The 13679-nt window shown below is 39.6% G+C and overlaps 1 protein-coding gene across 4 annotated transcripts in view; it reads left to right on the plus strand.

Annotated features, from left to right (window-relative positions):
* Nucleotides 1–13679, plus strand: part of LOC147338235 (teneurin-3) — a 133438-nt gene that overhangs the window by 113842 nt on the left and 5917 nt on the right. For 3 of the 4 annotated variants that reach the window (XM_086260011.1, XM_086260032.1, XM_086260040.1), the window contains 7 exons: nucleotides 1665–1685; nucleotides 4063–4295; nucleotides 5982–6136; nucleotides 9637–10514; nucleotides 11455–11630; nucleotides 12040–12275; nucleotides 12953–13249. In XM_086260011.1, coding sequence (XP_086116137.1) covers nucleotides 1665–1685; nucleotides 4063–4295; nucleotides 5982–6136; nucleotides 9637–10514; nucleotides 11455–11630; nucleotides 12040–12275; nucleotides 12953–13249 — 1996 coding nt within the window. The remainder of the gene's footprint in view (nucleotides 1–1664; nucleotides 1686–4062; nucleotides 4296–5981; nucleotides 6137–9636; nucleotides 10515–11454; nucleotides 11631–12039; nucleotides 12276–12952; nucleotides 13250–13679) is intronic. The other variant, XM_086260022.1, reaches the window with a different exon arrangement.

The following is a 13679-nucleotide window of genomic DNA, read 5'->3' on the forward strand; positions in this document are numbered from 1 at the left end:
GACAGATTTTCAGTCACACAAATCTTTCCCCTGGCCGTAGAAATTTGAAATCTTTTACCAATCCATCTCCATAATTAGGAAAGACATCCTGTCTTCAGCGTGTAATTGGGATGATTTACGCCCTCATGCCAAGTTGGCTTTTCACAGCAATGACTCTGATTCGGCCAGTTGGCTTATTTCAGAGTAGCAGATGTTGATTAAATGTACATTGGACCGTCACCCTCCATGAGACACATACATGACAAACATATGAAAACTGCCTTAAGAGGACCAAGGTCACCACACTGTTGGCAGGTTGTGTTCATGCACTGATTTGGGAGTTAATATTAGGTTTACAAGGGTGAATGATTCTTTAAAATCTAAAATGAGCAAGTGTTTTGGGTGAAAAAAGAAAAAAGGCCACCAGAAATGAGTCAATATACCTGCACAGGTATAGTTTAAGACAGCATAGCTGTTGTGTTGGAAAGTATAAAATAATATAGATGGGGAAAACGTGTAATGCAGTAAACAAGCATGCATGCTCAGCAGCCCGTCACTAGATAAATAATACTTTAAGAAATGGTTTATGACTCTAAGCAACTATTTTACTCTGTTTACGGGAAGAGGAGCATAAAACACTACACTGAAGACTTGTGTTAGCCTTATTAAATTTAGTCTGACATAAGGAAAAGCAATGTCTCTGTTCACAATAGATGGCAGTTGCAATACATAAACCGCATAAACCAGTGCAGCAGGTGAAAGTCCATGTTTCTTTGCCTAATGTGTGGTATCATTCATAGCTTGGAGAAACAGAAGCGGCTGAGTTCGCTTATTTAGAATTTGCTGTTCTCTCTCAAACATTCAAAAACCAAAGTGGGTTGAGTTTCCGCTACGTGTCATGCAAGTTTCCTTGGTAACAGTACAAAAGTTATTCCCTCAACCTTTTTAAGTAAAGTGCAACATCTGTGTTGAGATTCTGCCTTCAGTGTTCAGCAAAGGGACAGAATCAATATTTCAATATGTGAGGTTAAAATTGAGAAATCAAGTCAAGTCAAGTCAAGTCAAGTCAACTTTATTTGTCAATTCTGCCACATGTACAGGACATACACAGAATAGAAATTGCGTTACTCTCAAACCCTAGTGATTAGAAAAATGCAAATAAAATAATTAAAAAGTAAAAATTTAAATAAATACAATACAATTTTACGTATAACAAAAAAAGCTATGCAATATACAATATACAATATTCAAGTAAGAAGGCATAGTGGTGCAAAATAGGCAAATAGTGCAAATGGGGATTTAGTAGTGTACGGTAAGATCCAGTGGTAATGGAGGATGATCGCAAGAGTGCACGCTTTCCTCTCTGCGTCTACTTTCTGCCAAACTGTCACTGACTTTCTCTAGTGGCTTTGTTGACTTCAATGAGACTACTTTGCACTCCTGTTTGTTTGTCTTTCTTCCTTTAATAGACTGTGTGAAGAAAAATGCTATTTTTAAGCTTGTTTTAGTGCAAATCTTGCTTTTAATTAGCAATAAAATAGTCAAGCCTGATTCATTCCTATGATTAAGTAACAAAAAAAGAAAGAATAATTGAGTAAAAACTTGAAAATCAAACTATCCCTTCAAGATATACCAGTTTCATTGTCTTTTTCCTCTTTTTCTGCTTCCTTTGCATCCTATCATAGAAATAAAGACTTTAGACACAGGTAGGTGTATTGTCTTAGTGCATGTTTTGTTGTTTTCTTTCTGCATGTCATCATCCTTGTAAATATATGAATAACCTTCCCCTTTACAGTCGTCTTTAGCAGCAGTGATTATCATGTATAATTGTAACAGAACAATTATAGCTTGATTACATCTCAGCAAGATAAAGAGTGCACCGACTGTCAGAATTAGTGATTATTGACATAGTGTAAAACATTCAACTTTCATGCAAGTAATCACTACGTGTGACGCAGTCCAACTCGGAGCGCTGCAATAAACAGTATCATTGTGAAGCTTATGATTACATTTCCATCTGACAGATGTTCTCTTGTAGAGGGACTTACACAACTGCTTTGTATTCCTGATTAAGACAACAGCACTCTATCAAGCGAAGCTACGGAACACATTTCATACATTCCACTGGTGTAAGAGCAGGATTATGGAAAATGCGTGTGTGACTTTTTATATGAATTTAAGATTAATTTGCTTAACTCACCTGGTGGGCTTTAATTCTGTTTTACTTCTTGAATTCAGATTCGCTGTATTTCTCATTTCAAACACTTGGCAGAGAGAAGGAGGGATATGTGGAATGGCATTTACAGATAAACCTAAAAAAAAGAAGAGAGAGACAAGAGTCGGTTATAAATAAAAAGGCAGTGAAGGGAGCATAGAGGCAGAGTGACGTGAAAGTCTTGACACCACAAGAGCTGCTGAATACTGGATCAGTCAGACAAATCAGATTGCCTGCAGAACAATGCCAGCTACCAAGAGTTTGTGATAGTTTCATCAGAGGATGACTACCACCTGCGCTTGCACCTGGGACAGGTACGGTGAAACTTTTGAGCTACAGGGGAAGATGAATAATTTGAGAACAGACACAGTCACTGGTTAATCCTATAGTCAAGCAGCAGCTTTTTTATCATTGATGGCCTTGGCACAAATGATACAATTTTATCACAAACACATGGCAAATCCTTCACAACTTACATTTTTAAAGGAAATGACCAAATAAGCTTCACACAGGTAATATTTATTATACGACCGTTTGATTGGACTGTATAACACCATACTGGTGTCTCCGTTATTACGCCCACCCCCTGAAGATTGACTGTAAAAGAAAGGGTTACTAATGTTTAACTTGTTGAATTCTTTATGGAACTTTGATAGCAGCCACCTATTTAGGGCATTTACTTTGACTCATAATAGCTGTCAAATTTTACGACTCCATCTTCATCATTTTACAAAGATGTTTCATTGCCACATTTATTTTGCCGTCACATTATCCACTTCCATTGCCGGTCAGCATTGAGAAAGGTACCATTAAGCTGGAGTACAAGCAGAGAAGCCATGTTTACGACTGCGCTGTAAAGCACTCGCTTTTTCATGTTAACTGCCTCTGTTGTATGTATCCATCCTGCCTTAACTGTAGTTCTTAAATATGTCGAGTTTTTTAAAAATGTGACAGTAAATCACAGTTTTGATAGCTTCTTTTTAAAAGTATAAATACCAGTTGATAGTGTGTTGTAAATTCGTTTGATTCTTTGTCCCATTATGTGACAATTGAATGCAAATAGAAACAAGAATTCATTAGTAGTTGCATGTTGTTAACATAAGCCAGTCATTTCTGTATTTCCAAAGGCTTCTTCCCACAGGGGAGTGATAGGAAATGAAATGATCTGCTGCACAAGTTGTCAATTTGTGCTTTGTACACCGAAACCCCACTGCAGTGGTATCCTGTTGAATTTTGTTTGACTCCCATCTATTCAACCTTCTCTCTGTTTCCACTCTTTCATCCTCAAAGGCTCTGCTCTTCTTTCACTGTTATGGAAATTTCTCACAGTTTCTTGCAAAATTCAGAATAAACATTGTTTCTTGCTACCATTTACTTTACATGCACATGACAATTTTTGCTATCTGGGTCTTAAGGTTTGTAATTTATGCAACAACTGGACCGAACAAAGTTACACTTAATTAGGAAATGAACACTCTGTATCACTGGTACTAATTAATGCCACTACACTTAAGATATATACTTTAATGTACTGCCTCTTGGATGTTCTGAAAGTACTTTCTACCTATACTGCATATACACCTATGCATACAGATGAAACGACTTGAGAAATTCACTGTGCTCTTCATATTACTCTTAACTCTTAATGGGGAGGGATTTTCAGAGAGAAAAATCTGGCTAAATTTCATCAGGGTTAGCTGAAGTTTAGAGGTAGATTGAGGTATTTCAGATATTAAGGCATCGATCACGTTTTAGGAGCAAATTGTTGCCATTAAAGTACAATCTGGCTGGACTGTTAGAAAAAGGCTTTTAAAGAAAAAACCTTTCTCCAATTACAGTATATAACTGAGTTATCATCTTGAATGCAGTAACAACCCAGCACACCGGTACTACCTGGTGACTGATCCAGTGAGCGGCCAGCTGTATGTGTCGGACACAAACTCCCGGAGGATCTACCGACCCAGAACTTTGGCTGGAAGCAAGGATCTGTCGTCAAACGCAGAGGTGGTAGCGGGAACCGGCGAACACTGTCTGGCATTTGATGAGGACCACTGTGGCGATGGCGGCAAAGCTCCAGAGGCCTCTCTCATTGGACCCAAAGGTATAATTTAAAACTAATGAAGATACTGTATTCAAATGAAGGGGCTGAACACATTGATGAGTTTCTCATTCAGGAGTGGCATCTGCTAGATTTAAACTTGGGCTTTGGGCTCTGTGCCAAGAACCGGCTCACTGATTTTAATGAATGAAATTTGGTTGCGATTCATGTGTTATCAATTCAGATTACTTCCATACAACTAAGAAAAACAGAGATGCTTTGTTAATTAAGGCTCTGCACTGCTGCTCCCAATCAAAAAAGTTGTTGCAGAACTGGTTTTGAATATTTGTATATTGCTTTTAAAATCCTTAGAATTATTACTTTGTTTCTTAAAGAGGCTTTTTTTTCTCCCACAAAAAGCTCCTGCTGTCAGAAACCCACTCTACACAACCTGTTGTCCACATTCAAATATCACATGGTCATTAGTGGCGTGATTGCTCACTTTTCCATAAATTCTTCTGGAAGAAAAGGCAAGGATGAATTGTTGTGCGCACTAGTTGTTGCCCGCTCTGAATGCCAACTGCAATAGCTCAGCTTCAGCTGGGTGATAAAGGCTTGAGCGGAGGCAATCTGAGGGAGCGACTCTAATGATGGAGTGGGTGGAAGCCGGGACCATAGAAGAAACAGCAGATGGCTCCTTTTTTTCTCCTCTCAGACATGTGCTGAACTCTGCTCAAATGTGACACTTTTCATCTGTCTGAGAATCTCAGACTGTCAAATAGCCAGCTCCCTAGGATTCACCGTGGGCTCCCTCGGCTCATCAATGTTTTAGCAGAAAGCAATCTTGTGCAGACCTAGCCACAGGTCAAACCAAATCACTCACCTTCCATAGAAGCTTTTAAAGACTTCATTGAAAAAGAAATAATACTCTGGAGGTAGAAGTGAAGTTATAGTATGTTCAGACCGGTAGAAGTCCTTCAGAAAACTATAGATCATGCTAATTACAACATCCTGAAATCTCAGAAATTAAATTTAAATTGTAAATAGAAAAGCGCAGAACATTTAAATCTCTGAATGTGAGGTATGGCCGAGGTCTCATATTAAACAGCACAGTGGCATGGAAAGTGATGTGGAGGCTTGCATAGTCTGTTAATGTATTTTCCCAGTTTGGGACAAATGGTTATTGCAACTCCACACTGGCTTGGCTCCAGCTTACGACTCTGAGCTGACTCTCAATCACCGAGACAATTTAGTCCACAGTTGTCACCGAGGCAACTGCCTGTCTTTCACCTCTTTCATCCAAAACTGTCTAAAGCTGTCATTTTCATTCCCCTGCTTTATTTCTCAAATGGTGTGCAGATTGTTGATGATTGCCGACGTAAAAAAAAAATCTCCACAAAGCACCACTCATTGACATCCCTACCTCCCGAGGTCTCTTTTGGACAGGAGGGTTACGAGACAAGGCAAAGTGCATATATACCATATGAATACAGCCTTTCCCACTTCTGCCTGTGAAATTATTTAATAGCAGAAAAGCAGACTGTGAATTATTGATGGCTTTGCTTTTTGCAGTGACCTGAATAATGGGAAGGCAAGCTTGACACATGTATCCATCGTGTTCTGTCCACTGAGTCATGCAGGCATAGATGCAGCGTATCTAACATGTTTTTTTTTTTTTTTCGTGTTATCACAAGCTTTTTCCTTTGCACTTCTCTTCTCCATTCTCTCCCTCTCACCTGTTTTCAACAGGCATTGCAGTGGACAAGAATGGGCTGATTTATTTTGTTGATGGCACCACAATCAGAAAAGTGGACCAAAACGGCATCATCTCCACTTTCCTCGGTTCGAATGACCTGACATCGGCTCGCCCGCTGACCTGTGACAATAGCATGGACATCAATCAGGTGACTTAAACACAGAAGTGCCAGCCGGTTCTTAGTATGACCAGTATGGTGCACCCATCATTGTACCCCTTCAGTATGGTTACTGACATGTGTTGTTTGACTGCTCTGTATGATATGCTGTATAACTGCATACTGTACATGCACTATGACTACTGGTTTTCAAGAGAGCGCTCCGTACAAAGCCATGTTTCCTTTGCCAAGGGCAATTCTTTGTGTGTGTCAGTAAGCAGGACTAAGCAAAAATTATGAAGCCGTATTTCATGAAAACGTGTTGTAGAGGTGGAGAATAAGAAAAGGACACATTAAATTTTTGTGGAATAAAATGTGAAATAGGGTATTAGCCTTGGCACTGTCCTTCTTCTTTTTTTTTTTCTTTTTTTTTTAACCTCAGCATCTATATTATTATCAAGAATCCTCCAAACTCTTAGGTAAAATAGCTTTTTTACATGCAGCTCGCTCTTCCTGGAACCTTTTGCAATTAAATTTGAAATTGCAAAAACTGCTCTCTTTCAGGGAATGGAAATCATTGCTGTGGAAAGTGTATGCACTCTTCTGGCTGCTAATATTTGGTAGTATATTAGAATCTGGATGTTTTAGCATAATTCATTTATTATTTGATGGCATTAAATCAGTCTTATTTGTGCTGGTGGTTTTAGATTGCCACTTAGGCTGTGTCTGTTTTTCACAGATGTAATCTTTAAAATTATTCTTACTGGGAACTTTCTTCATGGTTTAATAATTCTGTTTTTGTTTTATTCTGCAGTTTTGAGTTATTTTGTGTCACCTGCTCTGTGATGTGGTTCTGTAATATTTCAATTACAGCATCTTGTTCAGGAGACTTGGATAAAGAGGAGACTTTAAATATATGTACAGTTCCCGTTTATACAGCCGTAAAGAAAAAAAAAAAAGAAAAAAAAAAGCAGTCAAATCAAAACAGTAAGATCAGTGGAATAAATTTACATTCCTAGAACACCAACATTATGAGGTGCTTGCTGAAGAAAGAAAGAGAAGAAGAAAATGCTCCTGTTTTCTGGCTCTCTCTCGCGCTCTTTGCACTCAATCCAACACGAGCAGAGCATTTTCTCTGAAAGCACAGGAGGAAAATGTGTGCTAGGAGGAGGATGGGATTTTGCAGGAAGTGGAAACATGAAGTGTTTATTGAAGAGATGAGTTTTCAGGTCACGGCAGAAGATATGGAGGGAAGAATAATTACTCAGTTTGGGGGGCTTGTTTTGATGTGGCTGGAGCTGAATTAGTGTTTAGTGTTCCACTAGAAATTCTCAGCATTGAGGACACTTACACCGCACATGATAATGAAGCAGCACTCGGTAGCAGGCTCGCTGCACATAAAACCTTTTCTTTGGCAGTACCTGAGGAGGGCCGGCTTTGTCCGACAAAATTTACTGCCTACCCGGGGTGACATAAAACCAGCACCCTGTCCCTACGCAATAGGTTAAAGAATTACAATACCATGACACCTCTTGTGCAGATTCCCTTGCTTAAACATTAATATCTTTTCTCATCTGGCTCCTTTATTTATGAAGAAAAATAAAAACCCCAAAAAAGCCTTTTATCATATGAAAATACAGGCATTCACATCCTCTTCTATACCCTGCTTCTGCAGAAAGTGAATTCTGAAGCGAACTACATAAGCAGCCCGAGATGTGAATAGAAGAGTTTTTAGAGAACCAGTAAGCAGCAGATTGGCAAAGCTAATGGTTCAGGAAACAACTTTGTGGGTCCATGACACTGTCCATAATAGAGTCCTTTGAATTTGACCTGTCTACTGTTAGTGGTTTCTTGCAAGCCAGCCCAAAGTGTTTTCTTCTTGTTCCTTTTAACTAACCAGATTTACATTTTGATTAGATTCCTAATGTTTTAATCTAGACCGGCTTACAAAAAGGCAGAGTACAAGGCTACAAACCAAACATGGCAATGGAAATTATCTACATTCACAACCAAAATAACTCCAAGAACAGATATCGCAAGTGGTGTCCTATTAAGAGGTTAGATAATAAGAGAAACACATTTGAGTTTGGGAGAAAATAAAATGGCGTTTAAGGCAACTTAAGAACATTTTTAACATAAACAGAAGAGAAAGCAATCAGTGTTTGTGTACACGCGTGGGTGGTGAACATGAAGCGGGTGAACATAAAAGAACATGGGGACAAAGGATTAAGCTTGTCACTTTTTGCTAATTAACCAAGTCATTTGGTGTAAGCCAGTAAAAACATGGTTTTGGCAAGACTGTGTGATCTTCAGGCATCCAAGCTAGAGAAGTGGCTCAGTGCAGTTTTACTTCAGGCAGCCTCAAAGGCATCATGTTTTATTATTAATCACCCTGTGGAAAAGCACAATTCAGGAGTGTTTTGACAGTTTTAATGACACAGTTATGTATTTGAAGGCCAGACCAGTCATTTGTGCTGTTATAAATAAGCTTTTTATTCAATGACACATTTCTGACAAGGAGACTGTAATGGCTGGCTGTGGTTTTACAGTAGTTTTTGGATCATTATATAAACCTATTATTATTGCAAGACATGGTTAATAATGATGTCACTTTAAATGTATGAATTATTTTTTAATTTTATTTATATTTAATCTGCTATATTAAATTCATTACCCAGTCCCAGGTTGAAGAGCTCAGAGCTAATGTTATATCCCTTAGGTATTCATTCTCCTGGCCCATTAATATTATATGGTTTGTTCCAAGTTTGGGGGGAAAAAAATAATAGAATGAGAGCTAATCCTTCCTGCATCAGCGATATATCTTAAAATCATCACCAAAAAGCTGATTAAAAAAGTATATTTCAGCTGTGTAGATCTAAAACCCTTTATGGGAAAACGAGGTGATGTCACTGTGTGCTGAATGCAAAGGGGTGTCACATAACTACAGAATTGCACAAATGTATTTTCTGCTAGGACATCATTCTTTTTGGACAATACCAACCATGTAAACTTAAAATTCGTTTTACAGAACAGTACTTAATGTCCACATGTAACTCAGTTTAAGAGGCTCATCAGATTTGCTTGACAGATGGTCAAATATTTTCAGAAATGCCCTTCCCCTACATCTTTTCACCATCGATTTATGCACTGCTGTGTCTGTGCAACTTTCTGAGACTGACAATCCGCTGTTCAAAGCTAACTGTTTGAAGGTCAGAAAGAGGTCGGGGCTTCAACTCCTTTTTATCTAAGTCTTCATTCTTGGTACAACTTCTGCTCCTAATTAGAACAGACTCGAGAACTTTTTTATTTAGTGTGTGTGTGTTGGCATACCAAGAATTCTTTGTGGCTTCAATCTGCTCCTGACACATACTGTGAAAAACACACATCATAAAGTGCATTCTTATATACAAAAGAAATATAATTACTATGGTAAGAGCAAGGAAGTAACACTATAAATGTCAATGGAGAGAAATTGTCTGAAAATGTATACTGATGTACTGACGGGTAACATTGTCATTAAATGGGCTAATCTACTGATACCTGTATTTCAGGTGATTTTGGAGTGGCCCACAGACCTAGCAGTTAGCCCAATGGACAACTCGCTGTATGTTCTGGACAACAATATAGTGCTGCGCATTTCAGAAAATGGTCAAGTCAGCATTGCAGCTGGCCGACCTAACCACTGCCCATTGGCTGGACTGGAGCGGGGAGTGGCTGGTGGTCAGAGGGCACAATTAACCCCTCTAGAATCCGCTGTTTCCATTGCCATATCTTACCATGGTACCATCTACGTAGCAGAGACAGATGAGCGAAAGATGAGCAGGATCCGGAAGGTTTCTGTGGATGGTGAGATAACGCATTTGGCCGGGGCTCCCTCCGACTGCGATTGCAAAAATGATGCCAACTGCGACTGTTACCAGACAGGGGATGGTTATGCCAAAGATGCAAGGCTCAATGCTCCATCTTCTTTAGTGGCAGCTCCAGATGGAACACTCTACGTGGCAGACCTGGGCAACATCCGCATCCGGGCCATCTCTAGAAACGGGCCAACTTCCAGTGCCAATACATACGAAGTGGCTTCCCCTGATGCCCAGGAGCTGTATGTGTTTGACAGCAATGGTACCCACCAACACACTGCAAGCTTGCTGACTGGTGACTTGAAATATACTTTCAGCTACAGCACAGAGAATGACATCACAGCTGTTACTGACAGCAGTGGCAACACTCTGAGAATTCGTAGGGATCCCAATCGCATGCCGGTGCGTATCGTCGCACCTGATAACCAGGTGATCTGGATGACCATGAGCACCAACGGTGGATTGAAGACACTCACAGCACAGGGTCAGGAGCTGGTACTTCTTACGTACCATGGCAATAATGGGCTGCTGGCTACAAAGACATCAGAGATTGGCTGGACAACATTCTACGAGTACGTATGATAGCAATTGGCAAGAACATTTTGTGGAAACCTTTCTGTGATTGCTATATTGAGTTGGGTTGCTTTTAATTAAGCTTTCAGAATATGGAAACAGCCCATAATTATGATTACACACAGTTGTGCAGTACATCATGAGGTAAAAGACAAGTATGTTTGCCACATATGTTCTTGAATGTGTGTAATGCTGTGCATGGTCTCTCTCGTCTCACAGCTTAGTACAACTTTACTCTATAATTGGGAACCACAGTTACCTGTGAACTGCTTTAGGGTGCACATTTAATTGAAATCTAATTATAAAATTTGCCTCAGATAGCAAAATAGCCTAGTTTGACTTCAGTATCTCATTGCAAATTAAGTGTTTTATTCTTTTACTGAACCGTGTTTAATGATGTTGTAGGTGACAGTAGTGATGGTGACATTAGTGTGTTGGGTTAACAGGCACACTTTAAAAGCAAAATGACCTGCACTGTATTTCATTATTTATTATTCCATAATGACCGGGCTTTGTTTTGGTAGCATGGGCTACCAGAGATTGATTTTCTTTCTCCCTTGTCTAATTTGCTGTCATGTCACATTATGCCATGAATGATATCCTCACTACAACTAAAAAAGCAGAATTCAGTTAAGATTATAATGGCACATCAATCATCCAAATAATTCATTACAAGTCTCTGTAATTTTTTTTATATGAACGTGATAGCTGATGAGATGTGTCACTCTCCCATATTAAATATTTGGATTTTGCCTAGGGTTTATACAGACATGCCTCCACTTATGCTCAGGAAATTGAACATGTGACATTTTAATTACAAGAAAGTCGATGGTTTTACTCAACGAGTATAAAAGAGCTGATAATTGAATGCACTGTGGCACTATGAGAGCCCTCATACATATCAATGCTTTGTCATTCGATGTTCTTTTTGTCAACCAGCTATGACAGTGAAGGACGCCTAATGAATGTGACGTTTCCCACTGGAATGGTGAATAACTTGTACACGGACCTATACAGCGCTTTGACGGTGGATATTGAAAGCTCCATGACAGAGGAGGAAATCAGCATCACAACAAATACCTCAATTGTCCGTGCCTTCTACACTTTGGCTCAGGGTAAGGCCTCGAATCGCATCATCCCAGCTCAGTTGGCTATTTTGTAAGTTGTTATTTGTCATTGTTCCAGGGGTCGGCGGGGCCATGTTGAGTAAGCTGAAGTCGTGTATCATTACGAAAGCCTGACAGACGACAGTGTAAATGATTACTCTCTCAGTGTGTGGGTTTGGGTGTCAGGGAGATGTATCAACCTTGTAACTAAGTGGTTTCTGCGCTCCGCCTGAGCCAGATGGCCCAGTTATTTTAGCACGTCATCCATGATCGTTCTTCATTTTAAAATGTACTAATTTGAAATGCTAAGAACTTGTAGCATCTTCACAGACAACCATTGATCAACCCAGAAGACTGTTAGCATCAGTTCCAGTGTGTAACTGCCTCAAAAGTTTCACTTTTTGTCTACTATCAACAGACCAGTGTAGAAGTAGCTACCAAGTGGGGTATGACAATTCGCTCAGGATTACCTATGCCAACGGGATGGACACCCACTACCAGACAGAGCCCCACATCCTGGCAGGCGCTGCCAACCCGACTGTAGCCAGACGCAACATGAGCTTGCCAGGGGAGAGTGGGCAAAACTTGGTAGAGTGGCGCTTCCGCAAAGAACAAGCCAGAGGGAAAGTTATCGTGTTTGGACGCAAGCTGAGGGTATGTTAAGGTTTTTCTTTAACTTTTTTTTCCCTTGTAGCACATTTAGATAATCCAACCAACTTACTTATGCAAAATCCAGATCAAACTGTCCAAATTCATATTGGTGGCTGTCTCTGTCCTTATTATAACCTTGGAAAATATTTCTGCACTCTTTTCCTTCAATAGAGATTTATCAGTCACAACATTTACCCTGATGTAGAGGGTTATCAATATTCTAGTACTGTACATGACTCCTCCTTTTCTTACTCCTGCTTCCTAGAATCTGACACGGGTCTTATGATTTAAGGCACTTCATGAACTTAACTTGGGTGGTTACTTTGGCTCACGGTAATTTTTTGTCTCCACTGAATTTAGGAGGTTGTGATTTAAGTGTACCTGAACGATCGCCAAAGTGTCTCTCAGTTTAATGAGCGTCGTGAAGGAGGTGTTAATCTCTGTGACAACTGTAGTAAAAAAAAAAATCTATGAATACAGTTTAAAGAGCCATCCTGACAAAGACCAGTGATATCAAATCAAAGTATTTGTTCTTAAATTTGTAATGTTGTATAATCAGTCCTCATTTGTTATTTTCAAGCATCAAAACTATATTATCACTAGTTTTAGGAGAAGTTTTATTTATTTTGAATTTTTTGGTCTAACCCAATTTTAACTTGATTTTTTTTTCACCCCCACAGGTGAACGGACGGAACATTCTTTCCGTTGATTATGATCGCACCCTAAGGACAGAGAAAATTTATGATGACCACAGGAAGTTCCTCTTAAAGATTATTTATGACACCGCAGGACATCCAGTTCTCTGGGTACCCAGCAGTAAGCTGCTGCCAGTTAATGTCAGTCGCACAAGCAGTGGGCAGATCAGTGCCCTGCAGAGAGGTCCTACCACTGAGAGGCTTGAGTATGATAGCCAAGGCCGCCTGATTTCCAGGGTGTTTGCTGATGGGAAGATATGGAGCTACACCTACCTAGAGCAGGTAAGAAAATAACATGACTAGAAGAAGCAATATGTAAGATGCATTGTACAGCAGGCTCATCTGCATATATCACTACAGGGCGAGTCAAGCCCCTAACATAACATTATTTTACAAGAAAAATCAGCTACAATTTGCCAAGTACCAGAGCTTATTATAGAGGGACTAGGCAATGACTTTGTCGTTTATAAGCTTTAGAATTAAAAATGTCCAGTTGGTTTCCCTGCACAGGACAATCTGGCATGTCCATCTGTAACTACCATCCTATAACTCAACCCAGTCATCAAAATTCTGGGAGCAAAAAGACATGAAATGACTTAGTGATACTGCATTCTGGATACAGTCAATATGCAATAAAACAGTATACTCTTTAAATTGCTGTCTGTCTTACCGAGGTTCCACCAGTGAAAAAAATGCTGGGAGGCAATATTTA

Source organism: Aulonocara sp. 'chitande type north' Nkhata Bay, linkage group LG2, assembly GCF_057382095.1.
Source record: "Aulonocara sp. 'chitande type north' Nkhata Bay isolate Kocher_YH1m ecotype deep benthic linkage group LG2, A_spYH_male_GT1.1, whole genome shotgun sequence".
Taxonomy (NCBI): Eukaryota; Metazoa; Chordata; class Actinopteri; order Cichliformes; family Cichlidae; genus Aulonocara; species Aulonocara sp. 'chitande type north' Nkhata Bay.